Below are 12128 nucleotides of genomic sequence, written 5' to 3' on the forward strand. Positions count from 1 at the left end.
ACTCATCTTGCTGTTAAATCAAAATGAGACTGTTGTACAAAGAACCAAACCCAAAAATGCAATACCTATTAAATAGTGCTTTCAAGCAAGGATCAACAGCAAATCCTGCACCCCAAGGACCATGTCATGAATTGCCATCATTTGATACCATTTCAGTCGCAGTGTCTTCCATTATTCTTACTTGTTGTTCTTATCAGTTTGTTGGTTTTACTACAGTTTACTAAGTGAGTGTGCAAGCAGGGGCTATCCACAGCTAGGCTCTTAAGTGGCAGATAAACTCACACAGCTCCAAAGCATCCATAAACACGCACAGGCACAGACACGTCATCTGTCATAACGACACGAAGATCCACAGAGCAGAAACTAGCACACAGTAATGCTTAAAACCACGAGTTACTGCAGACAACACCCAGCAACATCTGCAAACCTAAGCCACAGCTTGGGGTTTTATGAGACAATTGTTGAAACATATGTCATGCATATGGTGTGTGGGGAAGAACTGTAAATAGAGCAGCTGTTAACTTTAAGTTACAATCAAAAAAAAAAGCTTTTATTTCCACCACAGGTTTTCCCACTCTTGCTTTCTTTACATTGTCAGATATGCCCCTGGTCTAGTCACAACCCCCTCACCCCAGTTTCTATTTGCCAGCAAGCTAAGTCCATTGGTTCAACACTGTATTTCACAACTGTGCCTTGCTCAGCAGAGACTGTGACACACCTGGATGGGAAGAAGAGTGCACATAGGCTTGAACTAAGCTACATTATTCTCTTCTGGGTGGGTTAGACTATTGCTTACTCTCCCAACCTTCAGTTCCACAAGGGATGACTTTATTTCTCACAAGGACATGAGATATGTACTGACATAAACCAAATCCTCACTCACCATTGCAGTCCTGCTGTTGAGCTGAAAGCATGGAGCATCTGGGTGCCTTTTGTGATAGATAATGCACTCTCATCTTCCATTATTAGTGTAATTAGCAGTAACATTTAGAAGCTGCTTCACTGACTCCAGAAAATATGCATTCACATGCAACAAGTCTAAGCTGAGGTCTGACATCTATAAGAGTACCAGAGAGAAATAGAAGTGAACCTGTGCCATAGTCAATGCATACTGTTCCCTATTTTACTAGGATCTAGAGGTGGCTTAATTATCAATTAAATCACCTTTGCATAATAACAAAAGCATTTACCTCTATGGCAGATGTCAGTATTTGCTAATAACAGGTTTTAAAATACCTTCTATTACAACAGCCCAGATGCTGGATACCAATTATCACAGCAGTCAAGTGAGAGCTGGCAGCTATAATTTGTTACACAATCACTAATCACAGAAAGGTTGAGCTTTAGGTCATCAGGTTCAACTGTCCCTGCTCAAGCACCGAGAGGAGGTTGCTCAGGACAATGTCCAGATGGCTTTTGAGTACCTGCAAGGATGGAAACTCCACAACAGCTCTGGACAGCCTGTTCCAGTGCTCAGTCATCCTCACAGTAAAAGTGCTTCCTAATGTTCAGTTGTTGCTGTTGCCTCTTGTCCTGCCACCAGGAACCACCAAAAAGATCCTGTCTCTGTCTTCCTTGCACTCTCCCTTCAGATATTCACATACATTGATGAGATCTCACCTGAGCCTTGTTTTCTCCAGGCTAAAGAGTCCCAGCACTTTCAGCCTTTCCTCATAAAAGAGATGCTCCAATGCCTTAACCATCTTCCTGGCCATTTCTTGGACCTTCTTTCCAGTATGTTCATACCTGTCTTGTGCTGAAGTGGACACAGTATTCCAGGTGTGGCCACACCAGTGCTGAGTAGACATGAAGGATCACCTGCCTCAACTTACTGTCAACACTTCCAATGCAACCCTCGTTAACTTTGGCCACCTTTGCAGCAAGGACACACATTGCTGGCTCATGTTCAACTTGGTGTCCATCAGGAAGTCCAGGTCCTATTTCTGCAAACCTGCTTTCCAGCCGAGTCACCCCCAGCACACATTCATGCACAGAGTTGTTCCTCACCAGGTGCAGGACTTTAACTTCCCCTTGCTGAGCTCCATGAAGTTCCCATCAGCCCATTTCTCCAGCTTCTCGAGGTCCCTCAGTATTGCAGCACAACCCTCTGGTGCACCAGCCACTCCTCCCAGCTTTGTGTCATCTCCAACTGCTCTGTTTTACTGTTCATAAGATTATTTCAATGAGATGATTAAGTATACAGAGATTGTTTGGAAAGCACTTGTTCACCAACCACAACCCACAGAACAGCAAACACGTTGCAGCTGCTTAGCAGCACCTATTAATATTTACAATGGAGAGATCACAATTAGTGCTCTGTGAGAAAAGCAGAGAGTGAACAGTGTTATGCTGGTCCAAAAAGGTGAGGAATTTCTCCAGTGGAAGTGTTGTCTTTCTGCTGGAAAAGTGCAGTAGCAAAGAGAAACAGGGAACAGAGTTCTGCCTGTGCTCCACATCTGAACATCTTGCAGTACAGCTCTGCCCAGGCATTCAGGTTGGGATACCAGTGCTGCTTCTGTGCTACCTGAAACAGAACAAATGTCTGCCATCCAGACATTAGTTATGAAGAGCTATTTCCAAAGGGATGCTGCTGGCCACTAATCCCCTGATGGTCACTACTACTGTTCTATTATTCTCACGGTTGCATCAAAGTGCTGGTTTTTGAAGTGTTCCTTACAGGAACATCACAAACAGGTTTCCTTTGCCACCTTTGTAAATGCTCACATTTCCACTGACCACCACTGCTCGTTTGCACAATTGAGACTGATTTCAAAAGGCTCACACACATCTCAAAGCTCCCACAGCACAGCAGAGATGACGGCAGGCAGCCCAGCCTTGACTAATAGGCTGATACCGCTCTACAAAGGATGTTGTCCAGCTCTGGAAAGATTGAATGGAGACAGAAACAATACCAGACAGACAGCCAACTCTCAGGCTGCCCCATTTCTGCTGAAGGACCTCTGAGGATCCACTAATATTCAAGAAAAGCAGTTTTTTCCATCCAGCTTTTGTTAGGTTCCAGCATATACTTATCTATGAATTATTTCATGCTATATCAACCTACCAAAGCCTTTTTTCACCCCACTTATACCACAGATAATAGATGCAGGGACTATATGATACTAAACACTTTTGAAAGTGGCACCTTGTATTATTATGGATCTGTAAATGCATGAGGGACGTTGTCACTGGGACAAACTATAAGAGATATCTTTTATTATAGCATTTGACCCCTTAGGAAGAGCAGAGAACCCAATTCCTCCATCAGATGTGAGAGGAAAGCAATGAGGCTCATGTTGAATCCAGGCTAGGAGGAAAGGCAGTGAGCACTTGATTCCCCCAACATCAACATCAGCACTGTGCATCGCTGGAGTCACCCAGCAGGACGGGTTTGATCTGACTCAGACGTGGGCACATGATTGCAGTTTTCCTGCATTACTCACACGCTGTGGGGCTGTATTCTTTCATGCTGGCTCTGTGTCAAGGGAGGAGGCAGGGGCAACATGCACTGAGCTGACTCAACAAAGATTTCTGAACAAAGATCCACCAGAAACTCAGGTCCTTACAGCCCATAGCTATGGAATTTTGGAGTGAACTTCAGGAATGCTCAGTCCAGCTGCAAGCTATTGGCACATCAACAACACCATTGACTCGATCTGTTACTGAATTTGGACAGGGATTGTTAGCAGCTGCACAGCTGAAGGCAGTGCCAAAGGGAAAGAGGTCACCAGCCTGATGGAAGTGCAGCAGGACCAAGCATCTAAAAGCTACTTGAAATAGAAGTATTTGCTAAAAGTGGTTATAGGATAAGCAGTGGAGTCTCCTCCCTTGGAGGTCTTGAAGACCTGCCTGGACATGTTCCTATGCAACCTGATCTAGGTGACCCTGCTTCTGCAAGGGGGTTGGACTGGATGATCTCTAAAGCTCCCTTCCCACCCCAGCCATTCTGTGATTTGTAACTCACAATCATAGCACCGATACTGTGATTCCTATCCTCCCTTCATCCCTCTCTGACATCTCTACCTGACCCTGAAAATATGACTGCGTGACTGCAGCTGGAAAGCTCAAAGCTGCAGTCCCCAGTAACCAGCAATCCTTGCAAAGCAGTGATCCAGGAGTACCACACCACATCTTCATGCTGCACCATTTTCTCCAAGGTGATGCCAGGATTAAGCCTCCATCCTGTTGTTGCCACCACTGGACCACGATAACATCCAGCTGATGTTCTGAACTTTCAAAGATGGGCACACAGTATGTGGCCTATACACCAAAGCCCAGGGTCTTGCCCACTCTTAGCTTACCTCATTTTGCCCTAGTGAGACAGACTCTTTGCTCATGCCAACAACAACGAGTTTAAGAGTGGGATGTGAACACATACCGATGGAGAAGACTTGGACTGGCCTTTCTTTCCCATGCCTCCTCCTCCACAGCACTGCTGTGATGTTTAGTGCTTTGGTGTCTATTTGCTGACCTGTGTGGTGTAAATTTGGACTGAGGAGGATTTCCCAGTTAAACAAATCTACAATCTTTTGTAAAGTCACACTTGGCCAGATACAAAGTCTGGAACACAGCAGCCAAAAAGTTCTCATCACTGAAATAAAATGAAACCATAATTCAGTCAGATTCAGCCTTACTCAATGCAACAGAAGGTACTGCTTTGACAGCCTGCATCTGCTGCCCCCTTCTATGAGTTGCTCTCTGCTGAATACTGTTAATCCTTGCTCAGATGACCTTTCCTGAACTGTAAACTATGTCAAGCCAAGTTCAATTGGTCAGGCAAGGGCAACACTTAGCGAAATCAGAGACTTAGACCAAAAGAAGGTACTACAAATCCATGTAAATGCCCTGGCATTTACATGGATATCTTCAATACAAATGTTTATTTGGAAGATGAAGTCTGTGCTCAGTGAACCTGGATCCTTCAAAGGCATCAAATGACTTGGAAAATCGAGGGGGCACATTTTTCCCACGTACTTGGGTAGTCACTTGTCTACCTCATTACTCAGCTAAATACCTTTGCAAATGTGATCTTCAGTCACACTCTCAAAGGAGACAGGTTTCTAGAAGCACACAGACATTCAGGAGGTTTACAAAGTGCCTGGTTGTTAGTTCACAATAAAATTAATTACAGTTAAGGATCTCATATAAAACCACATCAATCTACCTAATTAAAAACCACCGTCCCTAAGATCGCATTGTTAAGACCGTGGTGTCAAAACCAGTGAGGCTGGAGCTTTTGCAAGGAGCCTTTGGCATGCTTTCCAAACTACATTTTGGCTTTCCATGATATGGTCTCCAGACAGCTTGCAGGAGCACCAGCTTCAAGGGGAATGAGATGGGAGAGGTGTCAAGCCTGAGCCAGCCTCCAGCACAGCTCAGCTGCCAGGATGGAGGTCTTGCAACAGCAGAGAACAGACAGTCCATAGAAAAGCTGACATTAAAACAGACTGGTCCAGACCTTCAAAAAGACACTTCAATCGTATTTGTGCTGTTTAAAGCAAGTCATGGGTTTGCTCAGACCATTTGAGAAGGTGTTTTTCTATAAATAGCAACTTAGGATGAGAGTTGTCACTTCCAATTCAATCATCTTTCTTTAACACAGCCTGGTGCTTTGCAGCTGAATAATTAACCTTGATATTCATTTGAACTTCAGAACACACAACTCCCATTGCTGTCAATTAGCTGACATTGTCACGTGTGCATGGATGGGAGATTTTGGTGTGGCCCTGTCAATATGGCATTTGGGAGATCTCAGTAGCTGATACAGTCACCCTGCTGGAGGAACATCCTTCACAAACCACACTGTTAGAATGGGACTTGAGGCTGTGAATTAGTCACTGGGTTGAGTTTATTAAACAAAGCAGATGTAGGTTAAAGTTTACCCTACTTTCTTGCTGCTTTCTAAAAGATCCCTTCAGATGATTGGCAAACCTTCTTGCACAGCTCTCAGCACAAGGAAAACACCTTCACCTCACACAGAGCACTGGGAAGCGACCACACTGCTAAACACAAAGTTAACTTAGGAGGCAGGGTTATAAATGATTGGTGCCAAATGATTTTTGATGTATGAGGCAGTGTATAAACACTGCAGTATGAAAATGGGGCACACTATGGGAAAGGCCAGAGGCACTTTACTTTTCCCACTGTTTTCTTTGCATTTCTGATGAGTTGCAGCCTACTGGTAACGAGATTAAATTGATGGGTAGTAAGAAGCTTGAATGAGACTTTTTTTCCTGTTATCCCACAGTGGGTCACATTCTGCTAATGAGTGTTAAGCCCACAATGGGGCAAACACTAATCTTGAGAAGTGAACAACCTCATTCAGTGCTTTTAAAGCAGCCAGCAGAGTCAACAGGTAAAAAGAAACTGCCTCAAACACAGATACTTTCTCTTTTAAATAACATTCTTCCTCCCCAGTTGGGAGTTTATGGTATAAGTGAAACATTCTTGTAGCAAAAACCAACAGCAACCCAAGTCCCTTCCAGCCTAGAAACCATGTCTTGTGACAAAGAAGTAGCTGATGCTCAGCTGAATGCTTTTGTACCAGCTAGCTGGAGCCTTTTGTCAAAGTTCCCAACGGGAGCTCCATTTGACCTCCATATTTTCCAAGTGCTTTGCCTCATCTGGTGAGTGAAAATAGCAAAAAACAGGGAGAAAAAAAGAGATATGTTGTGCTTTTCCCTGGATTTGAGAATGCCACCAAGCTTTGGGCCTTATTCTGACAGTAGAAAAAATGCTGACTGCTCCATTTTCTACACAGGGTCAACATTACGAAGAGGAAAAACGGGCTTTGAGCCATGAAATAATTGCACTCAATAATCACTTAATAGAGGCCAAGGTGACAATAGATAAGTTGTCAGAAGACAATGTAAGTATCTAATTAAGTATCCATCTTGAGATTGTATCCAGCAATGACTCAGGCAGTGCACTTCCCATGAAACCATCATTTCTCTGCTCACGACGTGAAATGTGATTTGGCACCTCAACAGTTAAATTTCATGTTTGATTGCTCCTATCATTTTATAAATTCAGCTGTCCTTATGTTATGGGGTTGGAGTGAGACTTTTCATTGATATTTTTTTCCTTATGTCTAACCTAAAACTGACAAAGAGTATATGCTAAAGGATGGCAATATTCCCACATTGATTTTGCCATTGGTTTCGGTCTAGTACAGAAAACTGGTGGAGCCATAGCTCAGAGCTATGGCATGGACACACATATGAAGTGGGGATTCATCAAAAGGGTTTTAGGCACAGTGTAGAGCCCCACAAATCCTGAAGTTCCTCTCATCTGTCAGTCTTTGCTCACTGAAATGGGATGCCCTGCACAAGTTAGCTCTCTTAGCAGAAGGTAGGATTGACCCCAGGCTGGTCACTCTGATTGTTGAAGGGAGAATGAACCACATTTTCCCCAGCTGTGGTTCACATGTAACAATTTACCTGTCTCTGTTTGGGACAGTACAGGGAATATCTCTGGTGATTTTCACCCTGCATCTCATTAAACACTGCTGAAAACTGGCATGAGTGCTGCAGCTGACGTCCAAGCTGATGAAATCCTTCCAGGGACAAACCTAAAATGACAGCAAAGAAAGATTGAAAGCATCTGGTTCATTATTGTGCCATTCCTTAGACACTTAATAAAAAAGTCATCTACAAAAGACATGTTTCTGTTCACACTTATTTTCCAGCGTCTTACATTCAGTCTTCCCATATCTCACATGAACTCTTAATCACAGCAGGGAGCATTGGATCCCATTCATATGGCTGTTGATGTGAATTGTGCCTATGAGATTGATAGCTTTGCAATGGAGACAAAGACTTCACAGTCTGACCCTTTGCTTTGTAAGAAATCATGTTGAAGCAACAGTGCTTCGTAACTCTAATAGCTGCAACTAGTGGAACATGATATGAGCTGCATTTGGCTACATCCAGCCCAATTCAGCTGAAACCAGTGGAGTTCGTTCAGACTTTGAAAAGAGGGAGAAAACAATTCTACACCTCTCCCAATAAGTTTGGAGTCAGGTCTGAGCTCACATTTGAAGAGGTGGTTTTGATATTCATAGTTTTTAAAGGCAGCTTAGACTAGAGTGAAGCTTAGAACAGTCTTCTTCCCATTAATTATTCTGAACTACTCAGCAACAGAGTATGGTCCAGAAGCCTGGAACAGAAGTACCACTTCTTCATACCCTTAGTTATGTAGCATCACTAATGAAAATAAAGGTTAAAACCTCAATTTTAGAGCAAATAAACTCTGAAACAAACCATTAATATTATACCTAAAAGGCAGAGACAGTGTTTAGCTGCAGAATCCTACATGGGAGAACATGCTATTGTATTGACAATAATCCTTCCTTCAATTACATTCCCCCATATTTTTCTGACAAGATATATAAAATGATACTTTTTCCTGTGAAAATATTATTCAGACTCTGGGAAACACTTTTGGCTCCAATTGCCTGTTATTGCACCAGTTGCCACAGATGTGGCTACTTTCCCGTTCAGATAAGGAACAAAAAGTCACTCCTGTCACACGGCACGTCCCACAACGTTGAGAACAAAGTACACGTGGCACATTTAACTCACATGTCATTTTTCTCCCTGTAATAACTTTTAAAGCCCCTAAAAATAGTGTCAGAAATGCTTTTTGTACTCTCCATGACAACCGCTTCACACAAGCAGAGGCACACAGCTTCTGAAGAAAGGACAGGGATTTGGAGTGATTTCAGGCTTTGCACCTAGCAATGCCATATGGGACCTGGAGTGGTTGTGTTATACATTGTGTAGGGATATATTGTGTGTTTAATGTGCGTGTAATGTCCAAAACTCATGCACATGAAACAGACTTTTGCTTCTAAATTGTATTCTTGGATTCCTACCGTTTGCATCTGCTTTCAGGAATGAAATAGTGTGTGTTAATATAAAATGTAAGACCTACAGTACATTTAAGGCAGAGCTCTGGTGTATAAAAGCTCACACAAAAAAATCCCCACGAACCAAGAGTGTCTGAAGGCCTTTGAATACGAAAATATAATGACTTAATGATCATAGGAAAAACCACATTTACTGCCTGCCTGCTTCACAGACTCACAAGAACCTCGTGTTGCAGCTGTTGTTACAGGACAAAGCAGAAGCAATTCCCGTATCTCCTTCTCATAGAAAACGCCTTTATCAGCTTTTAAGATAACAAGTGGAGCAGTAAAAATCTGCATGCAATGAAATGATAACATTAATGCCAGAGAAAGTTCCCATCCATCCAGTATCCAACAGCTTTTCCTCTATAAGCAGTTTGTAAACGTTATGGATTTAGCACAGTCTAGTGGCTGTAGTACCTTTATGCTTTGTCTGTCCCTTCTACACCCACCTAGAAAACCAACTTCTGAAGCCAACCTTGTTTTAATGGCACCTAGATCACTAACAGCAACACACAGCTCTCACTTCGAAGGACCCAAGGATACTGGTTGAAGGATACAGCTACACAGTCATGTGTGCTAAATTCAATTGAGATGAAAGGCAAATCTATGTAACTGATTTTCCCATTAAATAAGCCATGGGAGCCATTCAATACAAAAATCGTACAAGCCAATTGTTTTCATTCTCTTTTTCCCTGTCTCAAGTTCTCATGGTAACTTCTTACCCAGTGAAATATCCTGTTCTGCAGCACCAAATATTTGCAGTGAGGTTTATGATACTTTTATAGCTGCCTTCTGCAACATATGAAAGAGAAAAGAACCAGCAAGAAAGTTTTGTAAGGAGGCAAAAGCCTCCATTTAAATCAACAACACCAGGCATATTTCTGCAGTTAATTTCTCCCACCACCTCATAAGATTATTTCAGCATTTTATAAGGCAGCATCTTAGTGCTGATCTGGATAACACTCAGTTAAAAAGTGTCTTTCCTTACATTTTCCTTTTGCTCACAGTTTCTTTTAGCCTTCATAGTGCCATGCAGCTAACACTATAGAGCCCACCTCCTAAGGGTAAGTATCCATCTTCTGAAATGCAGATTACTGTCCTGTAGTAACAGTTCTTAACGTTTTCTTCCTAGTAGTTTTGCCCACCCCCACGGAGCAAAGGGGTAAACATCCCAGCAACACGGAATCTGAATGGATTTACAAGTTACAGGATGCTCCACGTTTCCCTGAAGTCCATTTTTTGGAGGACTGCTCAGGCATGGGAGGAGGACTGAAAGCCACGAGCTATTTGCAGACCTTAAAAAACAAGCTCTCTTTTGTTTTTCTAGGAGCTCTATAGGAAGGACTGCAATTTAGCTGCTCAGTTGCTCCAGTGCAGCAAGAATTACGACAGGGCACATAAGCTTTCAGAGGTAATGTGACCCACCTTGGTGAATACTCATAGAAAGAAATATCTGATGGAAAACAAGTTATTTCACATGTATCAGTTCCAGAAGTTGTTTGCCCTTAAGGCTCTGATTCCCCCGCTCAGCCCTCTTTAAGCAACAGGAAGGCTTGTGCATCTGCAGCTGAGGGAAGTACACAGCCACAGCCAGTGATGGAACTTGGAGGTACTTCTTCCCCAGACTCTCTGCTACCTGGCAGAAGGGGCCTGCACTGACCACATATTTTAGGGGAAAAAAATGAAGTGCTGAGAACTCAATACTTTAAAATGCTGGGGGAGGACGGGGGGGTGAGAGCAGGGGAATGACAAGCTGCAGGCATCAGAGATTCTGATACAATCAATTCTCCTCCTGAAGCTATTTTCCAGTCCAGCTAATTTCTAAACATGAATTTTAAACTGGACTGCCAGGACAAATATCTTTTTCTAAAGCAAGCAGAGCACTGAATGATTGATTTCCAAGGTGCAGACTTCAATTAATGATCCTCGCTTCCAAGTAAACCAGGCCTGGGAAGCAGACTCCTTAAAGGGGAGGTGAATATTAGTGAAGGAGACCGTCTTTAGGAATTCAGGTGCTACACAAAGCAATAACACCTCTCTCAGGCATATTGCTTTGGTGAAGGTCACAGAGACAAGCCTTTCCGCTTCACCAGTCCCATAGGTCAGTGTCCCTCCAAATGGCCTCTCTTGTGCAGTTCTGCAATGGAGCGATGCAAACCTGAATGTGGGATGTATAAACCATTTCTAAGCCAGCAGACAGCTTCAGGGCACTGAACAGCCCAAGTGGGTGGTGGTTTTCTGGAATGGAGACAGGACATCCTGATATTTTATCCCAGTAACCGACTTCCCTCAGCAATTGACGTTCAGGAATTATCACGATGTTATTCCCACTTGAAAGCATCCAACCTGTTAGCAAGAATTAGGACCTTAAAAGCACTTAGGGGTTCACTTGTAGAAAAGTACCACAGATGTGGGATCTCCCCACAGTTTCCCAGGCTGTCATGCACTCAATTAAACAGGGAAAGCCTCCACTCACGAGCCCAAGTATTTATTAGTAATTCAGCAAGTGTGAATGCACCGTCAGAGCCAATAAATCCATTACAAACACAGACATTGCCTGACAAAGTATTGTTTACTATCCAGAAGCCTAAACTATAGTACAATATAGTAATATGACAGCAGTATCATTCCAGTGCAATGCCCAGAAAATAGTACTCTCTTTCTGAACTCATTTCCTCATCTAAATAATGCATAAAAAACAGATCCAACAGTGGTGTTGCAGGATACTAAAATAATATACAGTGCCCCATACAGTGCTTTCACGTTAAATCAAATGTATTTCTTTTCCTCATTTCTGTGGCAATTTACAGCAGACCTATTTTGCAGCTTCTTTACTCAATCATTGTTTCACCTGTACTTACTATGACTGATATTGCTGTCTACTCTCAGACTGGCAACCTCACACTCTTTATTTCCAATGGAAGACATGTGAGCTAACCAACAACATAACAGTTAATCCAAACTATCCTGGAAGGTCCATTGGTTGAAAAAACACTCATCCTACTTCCACATTAACAAGAATGCCATTTCACAAAGTGCCATATTTTGAACACATAGAGTTCTGGGGGATTAAAACAACTTTAAAAGCTTCCCAGTGAAACTAAAAGAGGAGCTCCACGTCTGATAGTGATGTGAGACCATTACAAGGAGCAGTCCCCTTAAATTTCTCTTGCTAAAACAGAGGATAGGGCAAATAAGTAATAAATACTTATTTGTA

General features: G+C 42.7%; 1 protein-coding gene across 1 annotated transcript in view; it reads left to right on the plus strand.

The window, feature by feature from the left end:
• Positions 1 to 12128, plus strand: part of BEGAIN (brain enriched guanylate kinase associated) — a 151440-nt gene that overhangs the window by 136629 nt on the left and 2683 nt on the right. The window contains exons 7-8 of the mRNA XM_061998405.1: positions 6761 to 6868; positions 10239 to 10322. Coding sequence (XP_061854389.1) covers positions 6761 to 6868; positions 10239 to 10322 — 192 coding nt within the window. The remainder of the gene's footprint in view (positions 1 to 6760; positions 6869 to 10238; positions 10323 to 12128) is intronic.

The sequence above is a fragment of the Colius striatus genome, chromosome 6, assembly GCF_028858725.1.
Source record: "Colius striatus isolate bColStr4 chromosome 6, bColStr4.1.hap1, whole genome shotgun sequence".
Lineage (NCBI taxonomy): Eukaryota > Metazoa > Chordata > Aves > Coliiformes > Coliidae > Colius > Colius striatus.